This window comes from Elephas maximus, chromosome 3 (genome assembly GCF_024166365.1).
Source record: "Elephas maximus indicus isolate mEleMax1 chromosome 3, mEleMax1 primary haplotype, whole genome shotgun sequence".
NCBI classification, from domain to species: domain Eukaryota; kingdom Metazoa; phylum Chordata; class Mammalia; order Proboscidea; family Elephantidae; genus Elephas; species Elephas maximus.
The window spans coordinates 82,123,143-82,147,095 of record NC_064821.1 but is presented as its reverse complement, the minus strand read 5'-3'; the positions used below and the strand labels follow the sequence as shown (position 1 = coordinate 82,147,095).

Here is a 23,953-nt window from a genome sequence, read left to right as displayed (position 1 = left end):
ACAGAAGACCCCTTAGGGTGTCTCTTAGTACTACCATGCTCTGTGATTAGTCAGTGGGAAACTACAGCAACCCAATTCCAACATGACTAATGGCCCAGACCTTCAGGCTTGGGTCACCCCACCAGGCAAAGAACCATGACCAGCTGAGGTGCTTACTGAGGGTAAAGGGAATATGGAATGGATGGTGGAAGAAGGAGTTCTAAATACCACCATGTGACCAGTTGCAGAAAGCAGGACTATAATTGTTATATTTCCTCCTTGTATGTGTGCATCAAATATTTTTGTTTTCTTAATTTATAAAGTATGAGATGTGAACTGGACTAGTGTATTTTCAGTTGTACACATATTAGGTGCAAATATGCCAATTTGTAATTGTCTTTATTTAGAGATTGTGTATGGTTTATGTGTACAGGCGCAAAGTTGACAAGTGGTGGCCTGTGATGGTTAAGGTCATGTCAGTCTGGTGGGTCATGATTCTCAGTGGTTTGACAGTTATGTAATGATGTAGTTTAGCATTTAGGTAATGATGTAATCTGGCAGTTATGTAGTGATATAGTCATCCTCCAAGATGTGCTCTGATGTTATCAGCCAATCAGTTGTGAGTTTCTTCAGGAGTGTGGTCTGCATCCAACACATATATATGGATATTCTGACAAAGCTTGCTTGCTTGCTCTGGATCCTGCATCTGGCTCATCATCTGACCTCCAATTCTTAGGACTCGAGCCAGTGGCCTGCCATATTGACTGCCAATCTTGGGATTTGTCAGCCTCCACAGCCTATGAACCAGCAGCCTGGCATCTTACCTGCCAATCTTGGATTCATCACTCTTCACAGCCTGTGAGCCACCTTCCTGCTGTCTGACCTGCAGACCTTGGGTTCCTCAGCCCCTGCAGCTACCTAAGTCAGGAGAAGCCTCCAGCCTGATACGTGACCCACAGACTTGGGACTTGCCAACCTCTACAACTGCATGAGCCATGACCTTGAGATAAATCTCTCTCTCTCTATATATATATATACATGCATTACACTGGGTAAATCTGCTGCAAAGGATCTCTTTAAAGTGTTGAAGAGCAAAGATGTTACCATGAAGACTAAGGGGCACCTGATCCAAGCCATGGTATTTTCAATCACATCATATGCATGTGAAAGCTGGACAATGAATAAGGAAGACCGAAGAACTGATGCCTTTGAATTGTGGTGTTGGCGAAGAATATTGAATATACCATGGACTGCCAGAAGAATGAACAAATCTATCTTGGAAGAGGTACAACCAAAACGCTCCTTAGAAGCAAGGATGGCGAGACTGCGTCTTACCTACTTTGGACATGTTGTCAGGAGGAATCAGTCTCTGGAGAAGGATATCATGCTTGGCAAAGTACAGGGGCAGCGGAAAAGAGGAAGACCCTCAACAAGGTGGACTAACACAGTGGCTGCAACAATGGGCTCAAGCATAATGATTTAAGGATGGTGCAAGATGGGGCAGTGTTTCTTCTGTTGTGCATAGGGTCGCTATGAGTTGGAACTGACTTGACGGCACCTTACAACAACATATATACATATGTTTGTGTGTACAGACAGACACTTCACTGGTTTTGCTTCTCTAGAGAACCCAACCTAAGACAGATGCTGTCCTTTTAACATCAGCTCTGACCTAACTTCAGGCAGTTAGAGTCAATGGAAGAAGTGCTGAACGGGCAGCTGGTGTCAGAATTGAACAGAGAAGTAGAAAGTGGAGAATTGTTACATACTTGGTGTCAGGAAAAAGTGGATTTGATATACTCACATGATTGGTTTCACATCATTAATGTCATTGGTACCCCTGAATTGTACACACAAAAAATTGTGAATTGACAAGTATTGTTATGTGGACAAGGGACCTCCTCTTGTCCATATACTCTTTGACACACTCTTCTAAAGCAGTCACCACTCTTCTGTTTTCTCACCACAAAAAAGCTGTTGACATCTTGTGTCTACTGACGTATCCTCACACATTGTCTTTTATCTTCCCATTTTTAAAAAATAAAGTTTGCAAGACAAAATAAACTCATGTGGTTAATCAACTTTTTTCTTTTTAGCAAACTAACTTTAAAAAATACTCTTCTATCTTAAAATTATGTCAGCTACAATTCTGTTCTTAGAGGCCTATAAATCTCAGTTCTTCTGCAAGGGGGGAAAAAAGCAGAACCTAAAAGAGTTAAGATTTTCTCATCTATAAAATTCAGGTAGTAAAGCACAGGAATTGCATTTCTCTATTTTCATCATGGCTACATAGTTCAATTCAGTTCAAATCAATACAGCAAATCTTTATTGAGTCCCTAATGTGTGCCAGGCACTGTTCTAGGCACTTGTGATACATCAGTGAACAAAACAATGATCTCCGCCCTTATGCAGCTTACATTCTAGTAGGGGGAGAAAAGAGTAAACAATAGACATAATAAATATGTATTTAGTATGTTAGATGATATATGCTATTACAAAAAGTAGAGCAGGTTAGGGGAGTTTTGGAGTACTGGAGTTGGAGAGTAAGGAACGGGCTGCCAGTATTAGGTAACATGGTCAGGACATGCTTCAGTGGGAAGGCAACATACAAGCAAACATGAGAAGAGTGTAGGGCATCTGGAGGCACAGCCAGTGCAAAGGCCGTAAAGCAGGAGTGAGGTTGAAATTCAGGAAAAGAGCTCTGGGCTGGAGACACACTTTGACAGTTATTAACATAGCGATGGTCTTTAAAGCCATAGACTAGATGAGATCATTGAGGCAGGGAAGGTAGAGAGAGAAGAGTGGTGGTCATGCCTTTCGCTGGAAGAAGCAAAGAAATTAAAATTCTTGGGGAATCTAAGACCACAGAAATACAGTAGAATGAACACAAGAAACTGTGTGTATCCCCCCTCTGCCATTTTGTCCATTAAATTCATATAAGGACTGAAGATTTAGACAGGCCAGTAAAAAATATAATAGGAAAACCTAGACATAATGGTATATATCTGAATTTATGATTTTGAGTTTGCACTAACAATACTCCGGCTGTTTACTGTATCAGTAACAAGTTAAACTTGACCCATCTCTAGTTATGTTTGGAAGAATGCAGTATCTCTTTCACTTACTATAGGTCAATTCCTCTACTTCCTTTCTCATACTTACCTGCCTCAACATGGCACTTACAGTCACATTTTTCCTGGTGCCTGACCCTCTTTGATGGGCCTTCTGATGTGTTGTTCCGGCCAGTAACTTAGAGACTCTTCTACTAACAGAAAGAGCATTTGCAAATCTAACATTATATGCTAGGCAAAGTTAAAAAAAAAAATTATTAAAACTGCAGCCACCAACCGTAATATATCTATCCTCAAAATGGTTAATATTTTTAAGTGTAATAATTACATTGTGGTTATGTTTTAAAAGAATGCTTTTACAGATACATCCCAAGGTATTTAGGGATGAGCAAAAAAGCATCATTATGGACCAAAGTCTGCATAAATGTCTCCATAAATACACCCTCTCCTCACTTATTGACATGGTTAGGTTCCAAAGACCAGGTTGTTAGGTGACATCAGTGTTATCTGAAAATGGAGGATGGCCACATCAGATTGCAAAATAGAGGATAATTACCATCATTATATAATTGCCAAATTACATCATTACATAACAGCCAAACCACTAAGAATCATGGCCCAGCCAAGCTGACACATAAACTCAACCATCCAAGCCCGTACCCTGGCATTGGTTATTGCCAGACATGTTAATGTGCAAAATAGTCAGTAAATTTTTTACTATTGTGGTAAATGAGAAGTGTCGGATAACAAGATAGTCGATAAGTGAGGAGGTGTAACTCCTAGGTCCCCATGATGGCATTACAAGTGTATTTTTAAAATTATTATTGCAACAAAATAGTAAAAGAATTGTTAAGGGAGTAAGATTTGTGCCATAACTATATACTAATTCAACATTAACCAAAACCAAACCCGTTGCTGTTAATTCTGATTCAGAGCAATCCTACGGGACAGAGCAGAACTGCCCCACTGGGTTTCCAAGGCTGTAATCTTTATGAAAAGCAGACTGCCATATCTTTCTCCCAAAGAGCTGCTGGTGGGTTTGAACTGCCAACGTTTCAGTTAGCAGCCCAGTGCTTAACCACTGCACCACCAGGGCTCCTTTTAATTCAACATTAAATGATAATTATTCTGTTGCTATTTTTAATAAATTTACATACTCTATAGCAGAGGTGGCAAACTACAGCCCTCAGGCCAAACACAGCCCACCACCTGCTTTTGTAAGTAAAGGTTTTACTGGAACACAGCCATACCCATTCATTCATGTCAGTGGTTCTCAACTAGGGACAATTTTGCCCCCCAAATGACATCTGACAATTTCTGATTGTCAAAATTGGGGGGCAGGTGCTACTGGCATACAGCACTGACATATTGTGGGTAGAAGCCAGGAATGCTGCTAAACACCCTACACAATGCATAGGACAAAGTATTATCTCACCCAAAATGTCAATGGTACCAAGGTTGATACTTTGGTTTATGTTATTGTCTCTGGATGATTCCATACTACAATGGCAAAGTTGAGTAGTTGTGACAAAGACCATATGCCTTGTAAAGCCTAATATATTTACCACGTGAACCTAACAGAAAAAGTTTGCCAAGTATCGTTCTATAAGAAACCACAAAACATAAAGTATTTCATGTATAGATTATCAATTCTTGAAAACTACCTTTAACATTACTTTGTCTAGAACTGAGTCAACTAACATTTTTATTTATACCCTTTCTAGCCATGTAAAGGACTATAGTAATAGGCTGTACTTTATTGTATTGATTCATTAAAGGGATATTTAAAACCATGATTTTTTAGAAAGCCAATCCACAAACTGATCAGTCACAATGAAGTTCTCACTGGCCTACAGTGAAATGACAAAAGTAAAGATAAATTTGGAAGAATTTCATAAAGCTGACTTAAGTGAATGCAAAGGGCTGTTCTTTATACTGATTATATCCTTCCTACATTTTTAAATATTTAAGTGCCCTTTTTCTGAAACAATGCTGGTAATAGATGGTAGTTTCTTAATATGCAAAATCTATACTTGGAAACACTGTGTCAAAACATCTTTTTAAACAATATTGTGGGTTCTTAAAATTCAAGTCAGAGCCACTGATTTAGAGGTTTTTGCTCCAATGTGGCTGTTCTGATGTTGAATATATTTCATATATCATTGCTGAAGTTATTTCTTAAATGTGTTTTGCAGTGTCTAATAAGTGATGAGCTACACCTGAAAGCTTTTCCACATTCATTACAATCATAAGGTTTTTCTCCAGTATGAATTCTCTGATGTTTAGCAAAGGATGAATCATGCCTAAAGGCTTTCCCACAATGACTGCATTCATAAGGTTTCACTCCGGTGTGGACTCTCTGATGGATAGAAAGATGTATTCTCTGGCTAAAAGCTTTACCACATTCCTTGCATTTATATGGCCTTTCCCCAGTATGAGTTCTCTGGTGTTGAGTTAGGTATGTGCTATGGCTAAAGGTTTTACTGCATACGTTACAAATATAGGGTTTCAAACCACTATGAATAATCTCATGTTGCTTAAGGTGTCTAATCTGGAAAAATGCTTTTCCACAATCTTTGCATATAAAAGGTTTATCTCTAACATGAGTTCTCAGATGCTGGATCAGCCCAATGCTCTGGCTGAAGGCTTTCTCGCATACACCACATTCATAGGGCTTCTCCCCAGAATGAATTCTAAGATGCTGAGTAAGGGATGAAGGATGCCTGAAGGTTTTGCCACATTCCTTACATTCATAGGGTTTCTCGCCAGTATGGATTCTCTGGTGTGGAATAAGGGATGAACTTTGGCTAAAGGCTTTTCCACATTCCTTACATCTGAAAGGTTTCTCTCCAGTATGAATTCTTATGTGCTCAGTAAGGTGAATGAGCTGTTTGAAGACTTTTTCACAAATGTTACATTCAAACCGTTTCAATTTTGCATAACTCCTTGTATGATTAATCAAATTTAAATTGTGTCTGCTTCTCTTTCCAGATGTGTCATATTTAGGATCTCTTTTTCTTAGAGGTCCTGAAATAACTTTTGAGCTCACATGAACACTTTTCTCAAATCTGTTTGATTCCTGGCCTCTCTCCTGAGTGAGGGCTTTCTTGCGGACCAGGAGGACTCGCACCTCCCCCATTCCTTGGTTTTCCTGGTGACTTTCTAATTTATCACATTTGGAGACTTCTCCCAACGTGGAATATAAAGTGCTTCCTTTTGTGGACCTCTCCATCATCAGGCCATCGTGTAACTCTTTCCATGAAATGTCATTTTTTAAGGTTGACTCTTTGGTTTCTGTTTCACTCTCCAAGTCTGAAAGAAATAAAAAAGAAAAAATACAAGTAACTCCTATTCAGTGCACTTTAAAAAATAAATTGTCACGATGATAATGGGAGGGAAAAAAAAATAACATATACTAGGTTCAGGAGGCTTGGAGTACCTTCACATATGATCCTGCAACCTACACAGCTGATACGAAAGGAGGTAAAGAAGTGGTGGTGAGAAAGAAGCTGTTAAAAGGACATGAGGTGACTTAAAGAAATTAGGAGGAACACATCTGTGTGAATTGGAAGGGGAAAGGGACTAAGAAGGAGGACTGTTGTAAAGGCAAAATCAAGGCAGAAAATTAAGGAATATGGGATTCTAGTACCACATCATCCCAAGCCCACATTTCTATGCCAAAATTTTATCTCAAATACTGATTAAAATAAAATACTAAATGATACAAGAATGTGTTCACTAAAAAGGGAAAGCCTCTTCCTATCCCATTTCCATTCCCCTCAATCTCTAGATTTGGAATGTATCTATTAGGACACTGTTACAGATTGAATTATGTCCCCCAAAAATATGTGCTGTAAATCCTAACTCCTATGTCACTCATCTGTCAGTTTGTCATACTGTGGAGGCTTGCGTGTTGTTGTCATGCTGGAAGCTATGCCACCAGTATTTCAAATACCAGCAACATCACCCATGATGGACAGGTTTCAGCAGAGCGTCCAGACTGAGACAACTAGGAAAAAGGACCTGGAGATCTACTTCTAAAAAGACTGGCCAGTGAAAACCATATGAATAGCAGCAGAACACTGTCTTATATAGTGCCAGAAGATGAGCCCCTCAAGTTGGAAGGCACACAAAATACAACTGGGGAAGAGCTACCTCCTCAAAGTAGAGTCAACCGTAATGACGTGGTTGGAATAAATGCTTTCAGGACCTTCATTTACTGGTGTGGCACTACACAAAATGAGAAGAAACAGCTGCAAACATTCACTGATAATTGAAATGTGGAATGTACAAAGAATGAATCTAGGAAAATGAAGTTGTCAGAAAATAAATGGAATGCATAAACGTTGATATCCTTGGCATTAGCAAGCTGAAATGAACAGTACTGGCCATTTTGAATCAGACATTCATATAGTTTACTATGCTGGGGATGACAAATTGAAGAAAGATGACTTTGCATTATTGTAAAATAAGAATATTTCAAGATGTATCTTGAAGTACAACGTCGTCAGTGATAGGATAATATCCATATATGTACAAGGAAGACCAGTTAATATAACTATTATTCAAATTTACACACCAACCATTAATGCCAAAGGTGAAGAAATGGAAGATTTTTACCAACTTCTGCAGTCTGAAATTGATTAAATATGCAATCAAGATGCATTGTTCATTACTGGTGATTGGAATGCAAAGTTGGAAACAAAGAAGAAAGAACAGTAGTTTGAAAATACAGCCTTGGTGACAGAAAAAAATGCCAGATATTGCATGCTAAAATTTTATAAGACCAATGACTTATTCACTGCAAATACCTTTTATCACCAACATAAACGGCAGCTATACACGTGGACCTCACCAGATGGAATACACAAGAATCAAATAGACTACATCTGTGAAAAAGACGATGGGGAAGCTTACTATCATCAGTTAGAACAAGGCCAGGGGCTGACTGTGGAACAGACCATCAATTGCTCATGTGCAAGTTCAAGTTGAAGCTGAAGAAAATTAAAACAAGTGCACAAGAGCCAAAGCTCAACCTTGAGTATATGCCACCTGAATTTAGAGACCACTCAAGAATAGATTTGATGCCCCGAACACTAATGACTGAAGACAAGATGAGTTGTAGGATGATATCAAGGACCTCATATGTGAAGAAAGCAAAAGGTCATTAAAAAGAGGAAAGAAAGGAAAGGCTATAACGGATGTCAGAAAAGATTCTGATATTTGCTCTTGAACATAGAGTAGCTAAAGCGAACAGAAGAAATGATGAAGTAAAAAGCTGAACGGAGTACTTCAAAGGGAAGCTCTAGAAGACAAAGTAAAGTATTATAATGAAATGTGTAAATATCTGGAGAAAGAAAACAACACACTCAGCATTTGTCAAGCTGAAAGAACTGAAGAAAAAATTTCAGCCTCGAGCTGCAACATTGAGGGATTTTATGGACAAGATACTGAATGACATAGGATGCATCAAGGGAAGATGGAAGGAATACCCAGAGTCACTGTACAAAAAAGAATTGGCCAACATTCAACCATTTCAGGAAGGAGCATATGATCAAGAATTGATGGTACTGAAGCATGAAGTCTAAGCTGCACTGCAGTTATCAGTGAAAAACAAAGCCCCAGGAATTGATAGAGTACCAACTGAGATCTTCAACAAATGGATGCAATGCTGGAAGCGCTCACTAGTCTAAGCCAAGAAATTTGGAAGATAGCTACCTGGCCAACTGACTGGAAGAGATCCATATTTGGACCCATTCCAAAGAAAGGAAATCCAACAGAACGTGGAAATTATCAAAAAATATCGTTAACATTACATGCAAGTAAAATTTTGCTGAAGATCATTCAAAAACAGTTGCAGCAGTACATGGACAGGGAACCACCAGAAATTCAAGCTGGATTCCGAAGAGGACATAGAACCAGGGATATCCTTGCTGATGTCAGATGGGTCCTGGCTGAAAGTGGAAAATACCAGAAAGATGTTTACCTGTGTTTTACTGACTATGCAAAGGCATTCAACTGTGTAGATAATAACAAATTACGGACAACATTGAGAAGAATGGGAATTCCAGAACACTTAATTGTGCTCGTGAAGAACCTGTACATGGACCAAGAAGCAGTCATTTGAACAGAACAAGGGGATACTGCATTGTTTAAAATCAAGAAAGGTATGCATCAGGGTTGTATCCTTTCACCATACTTATCCAATGTGTATGTTGAGCAAATAATCTGAGAAGTTGGATTATATGAAGAAGAATGGGGCATCAGGATTGGAGGAAGACTCATTAACAACCTGCAATATGCAGATGACACAACTCTGCTTGCTGAAAATAAAGAGAACATTAAGCACTTACTGATAAAGAGCAAAGCCTACAGCCTTCAGTATGGATTACACCTCAACATAAAGAAAACAAAAATCTGCACAACTGGATTAATAAGTAACATCATGACAAATGGGGAAAAGATTGAAATTATCAAGGATTTCCTTTTACTTGGATCCATAACCAACACCCAAAGAATTGGCAGTTAAGAAATCAAACAACATATTGCATTGGGAACTGTGCTTCAAAAAACCTCTTTAAGCATCCAATAGCAAAGATGTCACTTTGAAGACTAAGGCACACCTGACTTAAACCATGGTATTTCAATCACCTCAATGCATGTAAAAGCATGCATATGAATAAGGAGGACTGAAGAAGAATTGATGCCTTTGAATTATGGTGCTGGCGCAGAACACTGAATACACCACAGACTGCCAGAAGAACCAATCTGTCTTGGAAGAAGTACAGCCAGAATGCTCCTTAAAAGTGAGGATGGTCAGACTCTGCTTTATGTATTTGGACATGTTATCAGGAGGGACCAGTCCCTGGAGAAGGACATCATGCTTGGTAGAGGGTCAGAAAAAAAAGAGGAACACCCTCAACCAGATGGAATGACACAGTGGCTGCAACAATGGATTCAAACATAGCACTGATTCTAAGTACGGTGCGGGACCAGGCAGTGTTTCATTCTGTTGTTCACAGGGTGCTATGAGTTGGAACAGATTTGATGGCACCTAACAACAACATGCCTGTGGTTAGAATCCCATTTAGGAATGGGCTGTTTGTTATGTTAATGAGGCAACATTAGTGTAGGGTGTATACCGAAGAGTCAGTCTCTTCTGAGATATAAAGAGTTTAAACAAACAAGCTAGTAAGCAGAGATGGAGAGAGATCAAGATCGCTCAGGAGCAGAAGCTCGGAAAAGGACTTGCCTCTAGAGCCAACAGAGGGAAAGGCTTCCCCTAGGTCAGCACCCTGAATTTGGACTTCCAGCCTTGTAAACTGTGGGAAAATAAATTTCTGTTTGTTAAAGCCAGCCACTGTGGTATTTCTCTTACGGCAGCACCAGATAACTAAGACAGACATTTCCCAACAATATGCGTGTATCAATTTGTGGATTTGCACAGGTCGTTGTAAATACACATTTGTACAATAAAAGGGATCATGGTATAGATACAGTTCTGCATCTGTTTTGTTTTTTAACTCAAAACAGTTTTTATCTTATGTGCTCCCTTCCATGTCTGTACATTTTATTTCATTCTTTTTAATAACTACATTGTACTCTATTGTATGGACATCCCCTAATTTGACTTTTTCCTACTGAGATATATTTAGGTTGTCTCCAACTTTTTATTATTACAAATCACACTGCAATCTACATCATTATACATAAATTCTTCTGCACTCTTGTTAGTGTTTCATAGGATTTACTGAAAAGGAATTGTTGGGTTGAAGGGTATGTGCACGAGTGAATGAGGGTGGCTTTCCCTGCATACTTACTGGATCTTATCAATCTTCATAATTTTTGCCTTTATAGAAGTAGAAAATTATTTCTTAATTGAGATAAAATATTAACTATATTGTAAAATCTTTGAGTATAAGGGCTATATTTTCTATCCATAGTGTATCTGGCACAACATTTTTGGATGAGTGATCGCCCTCATTTTTACTCTCTTCCCATTCCTATTCATTCATTTTGGACCCTACCATTCTAAAGCATCAGTTTTTTTAGTAAAGGATGAAAAATGTCTGAAGGTTTTGCCCCATTCCTTACATCCACAGGGCTTCTTGCCAGTCTGGGTTCTCTGATGTGGAAAATAAACGATGAGCTTTGGCTAAAGGCTTTTCACAGCAAAATTCTATGCCCCAGGATTCTTAACCTCGCTTCAGCAATAGCACATAGAAAGTGCACAGTAATCACTGGATAAACTTTGGAGTAGAATTAAAAAGGAAGCAGAGATGTTTACATTGCTTACTGCAGAGAACAGGGAGTCACCTTTCAGAGTAAGAACAAGATAAATGTGATGTTTCAAGTGCTCAAATCTGACAGTAGTACTCACGATGCTTCAGAAAAAGAACACCAACAAGTGCAACTAAATTTTAGTAATTCAGGCATGAAATGATGGGAATTTGGCTTAGCATCAACGGAAATGAAGAGTAGAGGTGGATCTAACAGGTCATGTCAAAGAAGAAACCATGGGGAATGAGGGAAAGACTGAGAGCCAAAAACATGACACATTCTTGCTGATACCACGGTTTCTAGTCTTGGAACAGGGAAGTTAGGACCAGAAACTTGTCTGTGACAGAAGATGGTTTCCATTTTTGGACATACTGGGTTTGAAGTGACAGCAGCACATCTACATAGAGGTGTCCTAAATGCCGGGGATATGCAGGAAGAGAGTTCATATGGGTATATAAGACCGAGATGGAAATACAGGCATCGGAGGGACAATTGAAACCATCATAGTGCACGGAGCAAGTCTGTACAGAAACAGAACAGCAGTGTAAGAGACAGAGGTTCCTCAGGGATTGTGGCACAGACTGCTGCTTCACCACTGAAATCTGTTCTCCCCATTTTTGGATACACACTAGATTGTATTTCCTAATCTCCGTTAAATTTGGTTGAGCAAAGTGACAAAAGTCTCCCCTGTATGAGAATGAGAGTAAAAGTGATGTGGATCACTCCAGACCAAGCTCATAAAAACCTCCCAAACAAGCTCCTCTGTCTCCTCTACTGCTGGCTAAATGCAGATGATGAGGAGACCCTAAGGGATGGTGGAGCTACAGTGTGGCTGGGTCCCTGACTCCCCAGCTGGAGAACTGTGCCCTGATCTAAACAGCTCCCCCAGACCAGTATATGAGTGAAAAGCCAACTCCTATTTTGTTTAAGCCAAATTTTAGAGTCCACTTGTTAGAGTAGGTGAGCCTACCTTAACAAAGGCAGATGATATATCTGCATTAAAAAGGATATTGATGAGAAGCAATGAAAAACCAAAAGGAGAGATGAATAGACACAAATTATTAAACTAGTCGGTTAAGGAAAGAATCCCAAGAAGGTGGTGAGGTCTGCATAATCTAATGCTGCCGAGTAGAACAACACCGGAAGAACACAAACTGTGGCATCAGAATGATGGGAATTCAAATATGAACTCCACCAACAGTAGCTAAGTAACTCTACAACTTTCTTAACCTATGAGCCTTTTTTTCCTCATTTATAAAACGGAATAATGTAGGCACAGGACCTTACAAAGAGGCCAGCTCAGTGAAGAGTTGTCATTATTATTGTTTTTGGGAGCAATGATAGTTCAGCAGTAGAATTCTTGCCTTTCATTTGGGAGATATGGGGTCAATTCCCAGCCAATGCGCCTAAAGTGCAGCCACTACTCCTCTATCAGTTGAGGCTTGGAAGTTGCTATGATGCTTAACAGGTTTCAGCAGAACTTCCATACTAAGACAGACTAGGCAGAAGGGCCTGTTGATCTACTTCTGAACATCAGTCAATGAAAACCCTATGGATCACAATGGTCCAATCCTGTTGTGCATGCGGTCACTGTGAGTTGGGGGCCAACTTGACAGCAGGTAACAACAATAACATTATTGTTATTAGAAGCTGAGGAAAACGATTATAAGTCATTAGATTTGATAAGAAGGCATTCTGTGGTGATTTTTAAGAGTCATAAATTATCTGATACAAAAAGTTAAATTATACAAATTAAAAAGAGAGTCAGAATTGAAGTTTTACTCACAGAACAAGATGTACGAAAAAACTGGAATGATTGAGAGAAAGTGAGATTCATGTTAAAAGGACATGAGAATTCACTGAAAGGTACTGTATTTAATGAGGACAGACCCATGTATATCTGAATACACAGGGGAAACTTTGATCAGGGCAAGGTCTCAATGCTAGAGAAAGAGGGAAAATCATGATTAAAAAAAAAAACCAAACCCACTGCTGTTGAGTCGATTACCAACTCATAGCAACCCTACAGGGCAGAGTAGAACTGCCCCATAGAGTTTCCAAGGAGCACCTGCTGGATTTGAACTGCCGACCTCTTGGTTAGCAGCCATAGCTCTTAACCACTATGCTACCAGGGTTTCCAAAAATCATGATAGTCAGGAAAAATGATGAAGAAGGTTAACCTTAATGAGAAAGGCACCTCTTTTCCTCCCACTCCAGGAAGACTAGTAATTAGGAGATGCAAGTGCAGGGAAGGGGTAACAGAGGTGGTGGAATCAGGTTTCTTGTGTGTCCAGTGCCTGGGGAAGCCTTTGAGGGGAACTCTCTGGAAAACAACACAAAGACCCTTGCTCTTACCTGAACTTGGACCTCCTGAAATTTCTCTCTCGGTCAGCCATGGTTCCTCTCCCTTCTCTAACTGGGAAATCACACCAGGTTTGGAACGCTGATATCCTGCTCAAAGACAAAAAGAGACTGTATGCACTGAGGTCAAGGAGACATCCCAAGAATTTTCATAGTCCTTTGGTACTTAGGCTCTCTGAAGGATAGAATAGAAAGACCAGTGCAGAAAGGACCACAGCAATCCTGACCTGGTGTTCAGAAGGAGTGCGAAACCTCTAACACAGAACCCGAAGCCCAAGCATAGCACTTATTTAGAAATAAAGATTCTCTTCAAAAGGCATGTTCTTTGTACAAGGGGAGCCCATCCTTACCCACTGAGACCAGGTTCCCATAGTTCTCCAGCATCACCTCCCGGTACAGATTCCGGTGAGCGGGGGCTAGCTGCCCCCACTCCTCCTGGGTGAAGTCGACAGATATGTCCTTGAAGGTTAACAGTTCCTAGAACATCAAACATGTTCCTGTTCAGCCAAAGTTCAGCAAGTTGTTCTGACCCTGTCTAGATGCTGAAAGATTCTGGTCAAGTTTCCCTGGACACTCCTCTGTAATTGTTTGATTGATTCTCTGCTGGAAGTTAACAAAACAATTCACAGAACATGTAAGTTGCCTTTTGCAACTTACAATTTTGGTTAAAGGGAAAACAGTCATAAAATATTAAAGAAGGTCACAGAGCAGTACATAGTAATTTCGATTAAGGAAAAAGTTCAGAAGTATTTCAGAAAGGGGGCGGTTCTAAAGGGGCCAAGGCCACAAGAGAAGCCAGAGACCTTTTTTGGGCTGAAAGAATTGGTTAAAATCAGAACACTTGACTAAGAGTCCTTAGTTGGGTATTTTTGTTAATGAGAAAAGTATGAGAGAACATAGTACTTGGAGGAAGCATGAATTCTACCTCGTATGGAAGATCCCTTGACCAAAGTAGATGCCCTGTGTCATGAAGTATAATGAGAACTTTTTATATTTGATCTACTCTCATTTCAAAGAGATACATTAGCTGTTGGAATTTTGTGAAAGGAAAAGGCCAGAAGGCTGAGAAATAACAAATTCCTTAAGTATGGAGAGTATTTTAAAAACTTCTTATGTACTGTAAATAATTCTAGAATGCATTTCAGGCCTATCAGGCTGACATTAGCATTCACATTTAACTGATGAAGAAATGGAATTTGTGTAAGGTTAAATACATGGTATTAAACCCTGTACTATGTGATTTTGGAAGCCAAGATCATTTTAAAACTCTCTTATTCTCTAATAATATCTCCCTCTGCCTTAGTAAGGAGCTGTGGTGCTACAGTGCTTAAGAGCTTGGCTGCTAACTAAAAGGTCAGTAGTTCGAATCCACCAGCTGCTCCCTGGAAACCCTATAGGGCATTTCTGCTCTGTCCTATAGGGTCGCTATGAGTCGCAATCATGTGGTTCAAAATTCAAAAGGCTATCACTGCTCTTACTCAACATTGTGCTAGAGGTCCTAGCCAGAGCAATTCGGCTAGACAAAGAAATAGAGGGCATCCGGATTGGCAAGGAAGAAGTAAAATTATCTCTATTTGCAGATGACATGATCTTATACACAGAAAACCCTAAGGAATCCTCCAGAAAACTACTGGAACTAATAGAAGAGTTCGGCAGAGTCTCAGGTTACAAGATAAACATACAAAAACCACTTGGATTCCTCTACATCAACAAAAAAAACATCGAAGAGGAAATCACCAAATCAATACCATTCACAGTAGCCCCCAAAAAGATAAAATACTTAGGAATAAACCTTATCAAAGATGTAAAAGACCTATACAAAGAAAACTACAAAGTACTAGTGCAAGAAACTAAAAGGGACCTACATAAGTGGAAAATCATACCTTGCTCATGGATAGGAAGACTCAACATAGTAAAAATGTTTATTCTACCAAAAGCCATCTATACATACTATGCACTTCCAATCCAAATTCCAATGACATTTTTTAAAGTGATGGAGAAACAAATCACCAACCTCATATGGAAGGGAAAGAAGCCCCGGATAAGTAAAGCATTACTGAAAAGGAAGAAGAAAGTGGGAGGCCTCACTCTACCTGATTTTAGAACATATTATACAGCCACAGTAGTCAAAACAGCCTGGTACTGGTACAACAACAGGCACATAGACCAATGGAACAGAATTGAGAACCCAGATATAAATCCATCCACATATGAGCAGCTGATATTTGACAAAGGCCCAGTATCAGTTAATTGGGGAAAAGATAGTCTTTTTAACAAATGGTGCTGGCATAACTGGATATCCATTTGCAAAAAAATGAAACAGGATCCATACCTCACACCATGCACAAAAACTAACTCCAAGTGGATCAAAGACCTAAACATAAAGACTAAAATGATAAAGATCATGGAAGAAAAAATAGGGACATTAGGAGCCCTAATACAAGGCATAAACAGAATACAAAACATTACTAAAAATGACGAAGAGAAACCAGATAACTGGGAGCTCCTAAAAATCAAACACCTATGCTCATCTAAAGGCTTCACCAAAAGAGTAAAAAGACCACCTACAGATTGGGAAAAAATTTTCAGCTATGACATCTCCGACCAGCACCTGATCTCTAAAATCTATATGATTCTATTAAAACTCAACCACAAAAAGACAAACAACCCAATCAAAAAGTGGGCAAAGGATATGAACACGCACTTCACTAAAGAAGATATTCAGGCAGCTAACAGATACATGAGAAAATGCTCTCGATCGTTAGCCATTAGAGAAATGCAAATTAAAACTACGATGAGATTCCATCTCACTCCAACAAGGCTGGCATTAATCCAAAAAACACAAAATAATAAATGTTGGAGAGGCTGCGGAGAGATTGGAACTCATACACTGCTGGTGGGAATGTAAAATGGTACAACCACTTTGGAAATCTATCTGGCGTTTTCTTAAAAAGTTAGAAATAGAACTACTGTACAACCCAGAAATCCCACCCCTCGGAATATACCCTAGAGAAATAAGAGCCTTTACATGAACAGATATATGCACACCCATGTTTATTGCAGCACTGTTTACAATAGCAAAAAGCTGGAAGCAACCAAGATGTCCATCAACGGATGAATGGGTAAATAAATTGTGGTATATTCACACAATGGAATACTACGCATCGATAAAGAACAGTGATGAATCTGTGAAACATTTCATATCATGGAGGAAACTGGAAGGCATTATGCTGAGTGAAATTAGTCAGAGGCAAAAGGACAAATATTGTATAAGACCACTATTATAAGATCTTGAGAAATAGTATAAACTGAGAAGAACACATTCTTTTGTGGTTACGAGAGGGGGGAGGGAGGGTGGGAGAGGGTTATTTACTGATTAGTTAGTAGATAAGAACTACTTTAGGTGAAGGGAAGGACAATACTCAATACAGGGAAGGTCAGCTCAACTGGACTGGACCAAAAGCAAAGAAGTTTCCAGGATAAACTGAATGCTTCCAAGGTCAGCGGAGCAAGGGCAGGGGTTTGGGGACTATTGCTTAAGGGGACTTCCAAGTCAACTGGCAAAATAAATTCTATTACGAAAACATTCTGCATCCCACTTTGAAGTGTGGCGTCTGGGGTCTTAACAAGCGGCTATCTAAGATGCATCAACTGGTCTTAACCCACCTGGATCAAAAGAGAATGAAGAACACTAAGGTCACACGATAACTATGAGCCCAAGAGACAGAAAGGGCCACATGAACCAGAGACTTACATCATCCTGAGACCAGAAGAACTAGATGGTGCCCGGCCACAACCAATGACTGCCCCGACAGGGAGCACAACAGAGAACCCCTGAGGGAGCAGAAGAACAGTGGGATGCAGACCCCAAATTCTCATAAAAAGACCAGACTTCATGGCCTGACTGAGACTAGAAGAATCCCAGCAGTCATGGTCCCCAAACCTTCTGTTGGCCTAGGACAGGAACCATTCCCGAAGACAACTCATCAGACATGAAAGGGACTGGACAATGGGTTGGAGAGAGATGCTGATGAAGAGTGAGCTACTTGTATCAGATGGACACTTGAGACTGTGTTGGCATCTCCTGTCTGGAGGGGAGATGGGAGGGTAGAGAGGGTTATAAACTGGCAAAACGGTCACGGAAGGAGAGACTGGAAGGAGGGAGCGTGCTGACTCATTGGGGGAGAGTAAATGGGAGTATGTAGTAAGTTGTGCATAAGCTTATATGTGACAGACTGACTTGATTTGTAAACTTTCACTTAAAGCACAATAAAAATTATTTTAAAAATTAAAAAAAAAAAAAAAAAACCTCAAAAGGCCCTGTCTTAGTTATCTAGTACTGCTCTAACAGAAATACCATAAATGGGTGGCTGTTAAACAGAAATTTATTTTCTCACAGTTTAGGAGGCTAGAAGTCCGAATGCAGGGTGTTGGCTCCAGGGGGCGACTCTCTCTCTCTGTCTCTCTCTTTCTATGCTCTCCAGGAAGGTCCTTATCTCTTTGGGCTTCTGCTTCTGGGAGATCTTCATATGGCTTGGCATGTTTCTTCCTCCATCTCTGCTTACTTGCTTGCTTATTTAATCTCTTTTATATCTCAGAAGAGACTGATTCGAGACACAACCTATGATAATCCTTCCTATTAACGTAACAAAGACAACCCATTCCCAAATGGGATTATAACCACAGGCACAGATAGAGATTAGGATTTACAACACATATATTAGGGGGACACAATTCAATCCATAACAGGTTTTCTATACAGGTTTTCTCTGAGTATAATTTTCCTTTTGTTTCTCTTAACACTTCTGGGGTTTGGTAGTGGTAGAGCTTTACCTGTGCTACTAGTTTTCTGTTTAGCTTATTTATGACACATGACACATTATTAAACTGCTCTTAGACGTTCCCCTTCCTTCTCTGCTCAGCCTAGTCTGTGCCCTTCATGACCTGCCAGTATATTCTCTACTCATTGCCCTTTTCAGCTAGTTTTGAGTTCTGCTCCAGGACTCAGTCAAAAGTCCTCTCTTAAAGGTCACTAGTGATCTATATAAATCTCTAAGAATATCAGAACCTGACTGTTCATTTTTAAATGTTGCTTAAAGTATTTTACATTTGCCCTTCTCCCAGATGATATCCATATGTTTTTAAGGGCAAGAAGTACACCGCATACCTTATTCACACATAGCCCCAGCACTGGCATAATTTCTAAATTTGTTGGATAAATGGACAGGGTTTGACTAGGAACAAGAAGGTTGCTGAGGGAGGTCACTAACAGTAGGGGAAATTACCTGTGAAGTTCAACCATGTGGCCCGGTTTCCTGAGGAATGTCAGGCTAAGAAAATCTACTCCAGGAAGCCGAGTCAAAGAAAACCAAAGTCCAGGACTCTTAAAATCTGAGAAACAATTCCAAGGTAGTGACACAAAACTCCAACCCACCTGGTATTCTGCTGTTGGGGGCCCAGAGGTCATTTTATTCTCTACACTTTCTCCCTGAGTCTCATCAGCATCTTCAGGTAGCAGAGCTGGGGAAGGAAAAGAGCCATAAGGTTTGCATCTCCCAAATCCTCCGAACGGAAAAACTGTCTGCAGCCCTGGTGAATGTGGGTCCTCCCCAACACACACAGAGAGACAGACATTTAGAGGGACAATGGCAGCCTGAAGCCTTCTCAATGTGCAAGACCTGCAGCATGCTGCTCTGGGCTTCACTATTTCCCAGTGGTCAATGCTGGTCCAGAAGCAAAGATTTATCAGGCCCTTACTCAAAAATCTTCAGTGGTTCCCTACCAACAAGAAAGGCAAATCCATACACTTCACCATGGACTTCAAGATCCTGCATAACCAGGCCTGAGCTTTTTCTTTAAGTGTTATCTCCCTCTAAATGATATCCTTCATCACTGGATACGCACACCCACACACATCCTGAACTTCAGGAAAACCGAACTACCTTGATAGTACCCACCTCAGTATTTTTCCCTAAGTCTTACCTGGTGAAAAATTGAGTAATACCCTTCAGGATCAGTTCAAGTGAAATCTTCTCAGAACCCTTAATGAGCAAAAGATTTCTCCCCTATACTCCCCAAAAAAGCTTAGTTTTTATCCCCCGTATCTTTCTCAGGCTGCCTACTATAATTATCTCCCTCAACTGAGTATTAGTATACTATATAGCAAAAGTATATCTTGTTTGCTTTTTTTCCATCTGCGGAAGTGCTAAGTATAACACTTGGCTGGATTGTTAGAATTAAAGAAATACTGGCTGATTTCGAGGTATTAGAAGTATAAACTAGGAATTAAAGCACACCAATTGCTGTCCTTGTATTGTTTATAACTTTTTATCATGAATACTAAACACCCATAAATCTAGATTCAACAATCATTAAAATTTTGCCACATATATCTACCTATAGGTATTTTTTTAATTATTTCAAAGTTGCAGACATAACGATATTTTACCCCTAAATACTTCAAATAGGATCGTCTCCTACATTATATTTACAGCACCTAAGAAAATTAACACAGTATCATTTAAATACTCAATCCACATTCAAATTTTCCCTATTATCCCAAACTGCCTTTTATTCTGGAATTTTTTCAAACCAGGAACCAGTAAGATTCACACATCCAAATGGGTTGTTATATCTGGTCTCTTTTATTCTAGAACAGTACTTCCCCTTTTTTCATGACATTAACTTTTTAAGAGACCAGTACAATCTGATTGTATGCTCATGGTGGGGTTTACCTTAGTTCTCTATCTCCTGTATTTTCTGTAAACCAAAAGTTTGGTCTTTAACCTTAGATTCAGGTTAAACATTTTGGTAGAAATACTTCATGGATGATACTGTGTGCTTTATATTTTATCACCAGAAGGCACAAAATGTCAGGTTGTCCCATACCAAAACAGTTAAGATGGTGACCACCAGATCTCACCACTGGAAAAGTACGAGCTTTCCTCTGCATTTAGCAAGCCATCTGTGGGGGCAACACTCTGACATCACGTGAATATCCTGTTACCGACCAATTTCTTCTGCAGTTACTGACAGGTGTATTCTGCAAAGTGCTTTCCCTCACCAATGGGAGATGAACTAAAAGGCAGGGCAGATGCATCGGTTACTCCCATAATAATCTATTTTCAAAGTAAGGAATTGGTGACAATGCTGACAAATGAGTTTTCCTTTCTCTTTTATTTTAAGTGTCATCATGAACTTGTGAAATTTTGCTTATTCAAGGTGTTACAATCAATTTGGACACTAAAACTGTCCCAAATTTGTCCAGCGGGAGCCCCTAGCACTTGGCTCCTGCATTCTTTTGATAAATTCTGGTTAGTCTTTGATGTCCTCCTTGCTTTCCTGCATAAAATACTCTAGACTCTCCTGGTAATTTCCCTGCTGTCCTCTACTTCTGTCCAAGCACCTATGTGACCCTGGGCAGGTTCACATTTCCTTTCTGTAAAATAAGGATAATCAGGCAAGTCCCTCCTGCTCCACATGCCCACGAGGAAGATGAAAAGTAACACATACGACCATGACGGTGAAATACTGATTTCAGACTGAACTGACCACAACTACCCAGGAAAACCTCAGAGCAGGAGCCATAATCAAGAACTCTAGACCCCTTCTTTTCCCCAGTTGTCTCCCCAAGAATGCCTCCACCCAGGCATCTACCTTCTTTCTCACACATGAGGAAACTGCCTTTCCTCTCTCCCACCCGTCAGCATAATTCTTACCTCTTTCAAATATTTTCGTCACATCCTCCCACAGGGGTGTCCCCTCCTTGGCCTTCCTTGGATGGTGCAACTTTACCCAGGTGCTGGCCTCGGTGGGCAGAGTGATCAGGAGCTGCTGCAGCATGATGAAACCCACACTCCTCTCTGGCCTCAGCCCACAAGGCAAAGCACTCCGACTGTGCGTGTCCACTTATGATTAGGACACTGCCAGAACCTCTGGCCAGACAGAGGCTTCACAGATATACAGTCTCCTCTGATCATCAACTCCTGCTCCTCAATGTCCTCCACTCTCAGGGACCTGGGGACCATACAATACCAAAATCTGGCATCTGAACTTTTTTCAGTCAACGACCCTCAAGGACCATCTCCCATCCTGGACTCCATCAGTCTCCTCAGCAGGCAGCCAGAGGCTCCAGGTGTTCATACTAGGCAGATAACCTCTGGAGATGCTGGGCAGAAAATATCAGAAGGCTCAGTCAAAACCAAAAAAAAAAAAAACCATTGCCATGGGATGCCACGTGTTACAGAGCAGAACTGCTCCATAGAGTTTTCTTGGCTGTAATCTTTAAGGAAGCACATTGTCAGACCTTTCTTCCACAACGCTGTGTGGGTTGGAACTGCCAATCTTTAGGTTAGCAGCTGAGGAGCACAACCTTTTTGCATCACCTAGGGACCTCAAAGGTTCAGTCATACAGTCAGAATTCAAAAAACCGCACAAATCACTCAAAAAATTTTTCAGAAGACTGCAGATATACACAGCCCTCACGGTCCAAACCCTGGTGGTGTAGTGATTAAAAGTTCAGTTGCTAACCAAAACGTCAACAGTTCGAATCCATCGGGCGCTCCTTGGAAACCCTATGGGGCAGTTCTACCTTGTCCTATAGGGTCGCTATGAGTCAGAATCAACTCCACCGCAATGGGTTTGGTTTTTTTTATGTTTGGTTTCATGGTCCAAAATACTATGCTGGTGTCATGAAGCATAAAGAGGTGAATACACCCCAATTGCTTGATTTAAGCAGTATTATGTTTAAAATAGTACCAAGACTTGGAATAAAAAAGGGTCTGGGGTTGAATCCCAGCTCCTTCACAAACCCTGGTGACGTAATACTTAAGTGCTCCGGTTGTTAACCAAAAGGTCAGCAGTTCAAATCCACCAGGTGCTCCTTGGAAACTCAATGGGGGCAGTTCTACTCTGTCCTATAAGGTCGCTATGAGTTGAAATCGACTTGATGGCAATGGGATTGGTTTGGTTTTGGTACAGGGTCGCTGGTGATGCAGTAGTTAACAACTTGGCTGCTAACGAAAAGGTCTGCAATTCGAATCCACCAGCCACTCCTTGAAAACCCTATGGGGCAGCACTACTCTGTCCTATAGGGTCGCTATGAGTCAGAATCCATTCGACAGCAACAGGTTTTTTTGTTGTTTTTTTTTTTAATAGGGTCGCTATGAGTCAGAATCCACTCGATGACAACGGTTTTTTTTTTTTTTTTTTTTTAAGTGGCCAGGATAAACCTTTCTCCCAGGGCTGGGCGGGCCAGCCCTGCCCTCGGGGCCTTTGTCTGAGCCCGACTCCCGGCCGCTGGGCGCACCGCAAGCGACAGGCTAACAGCAGGCGAGGTGGGGCTCGCGCTTTCCTGCTCACCCCGCCTCCCAAACTGCGGAGAGCCCCCCACTCACCCCTCTTACCGGCTCGGGCCGCACAACCTTGCCCTTCCGCTGCGGCCAGCTAGTCTTCGCACAACGCCGGGCCGCCGCGGGGAACGCTCCCGGATCGCGCCGGGGAGGGCGGCCCAGAGCCCGGTGCGCCTGCGCGACAGCGGCCTCCGAGCATCGTTCCCAGTGTCCTCCGGGGGAAGGCTTTCCGGATTCCGAGGCGTCTCCCCGGGTGCCGGAGGTTGCTGCGGCACTTTCTCGTCGGGGCGTCCGGATGTCCGAACCCAATTTGAACCAGCCGGCCTTCTGCGGAAGGAGGGGTAGCTTGCTTTTTGTGTCCGCAGAGATTACCGAATAGAACCACTTTGTTCTGCCGAGATTATGAAAGAGGTTGTTTCTATGGAGATTTGAAACCTTTGACAAAAGGAAAAGAACTGTCCCTTTTTTGTTGAGACAACACTAGTGTTAAAGAATCCATACCACTTTTCTTTTAATAATATGCACGTAGAAAAAGACCGGCAATGGAATGGAATCCAGGCTTTTACTAAAAGAATACCACTATCGGGTAGGTTTTTGTTTGTTTGCTTGTTATGGGTTTTTTGTTTTAGAATTCATTGGAAGTTCTTACCTTTACTGCTTTTCTTATAGTTCTGAAATGCCGGAAAATAAAAACAAAATAATTATTACCCATAATCTCACCAAATAGATAATCACTCTTAAGATTTGGTGCACAGCCTTTCCTACACACACACACCCCCCACACACACAAATTATGCTTTTTCATGCATTTTTATATATTTTCTACAAAAGTGTGGTTATACTGTGCATGATGTTTTATTGCTGGGCTTTCTCCCCTCGAAAACATAGGACTGCATCATTCCAAATATACTT

General features: G+C 40.7%; 2 protein-coding genes across 6 annotated transcripts in view; one reads left to right on the top strand and one right to left on the bottom strand.

The window, feature by feature from the left end:
• Positions 1-317: 317 nt before the first annotated feature.
• ZFP69B (ZFP69 zinc finger protein B) lies at positions 318-23,224 on the bottom strand. Of its 4 annotated transcripts, none has more exons than XM_049878905.1 (6): positions 23,087-23,223; positions 21,410-21,707; positions 19,126-19,211; positions 14,042-14,168; positions 13,686-13,781; positions 323-6,362 (listed from the first exon to the last, which is right to left on the bottom strand). In XM_049878905.1, exons 2-6 carry the CDS (start codon positions 21,531-21,533, stop codon positions 5,203-5,205), a joined length of 1,593 nt encoding a protein of 530 aa, XP_049734862.1. In that variant the 5' UTR covers positions 21,534-21,707; positions 23,087-23,223; the 3' UTR covers positions 323-5,202. The 4 variants fall into 4 exon arrangements, with proteins under 4 accessions (XP_049734864.1, XP_049734863.1, XP_049734862.1 ...); XM_049878904.1 differs by having other exon boundaries at positions 23,096-23,223; XM_049878907.1 differs by lacking the exons at positions 21,410-21,707; positions 23,087-23,223 and adding an exon at positions 18,089-18,327 and having other exon boundaries at positions 318-6,362; positions 19,126-19,212.
• COL9A2 (collagen type IX alpha 2 chain) overlaps positions 23,190-23,953 on the top strand; it is a 135,146-nt gene continuing 134,382 nt past the window's right edge. For both annotated transcript variants that reach the window (XM_049878898.1, XM_049878899.1), the window contains exon 1: positions 23,190-23,627. The gene's annotated coding sequence lies outside the window, so the exon portion shown is untranslated. The remainder of the gene's footprint in view (positions 23,628-23,953) is intronic.

What these genes read in the sequence shown, in the direction of transcription:
- ZFP69B (XM_049878905.1), bottom strand. Translation starts at nt 21,533, where the DNA reads ATGCTGCAGCAGCTCCTGATCACTCTGCCCACCGAGGCCAGCACCTGG. An exon ending in GACGAAAATATTTGAAAGAG is followed by an intron (nt 19,212 to 21,409) that starts GTAAGAATTATG and finishes TTCCTTCCCCAG; the next exon opens with CTCTGCTACCTGAAGATGCT. An exon ending in TTCAGGAGGTCCAAGTTCAG is followed by an intron (nt 6,363 to 13,685) that starts GTAAGAGCAAGG and finishes TATTTCTTTCAG; the next exon opens with ACTTGGAGAGTGAAACAGAA.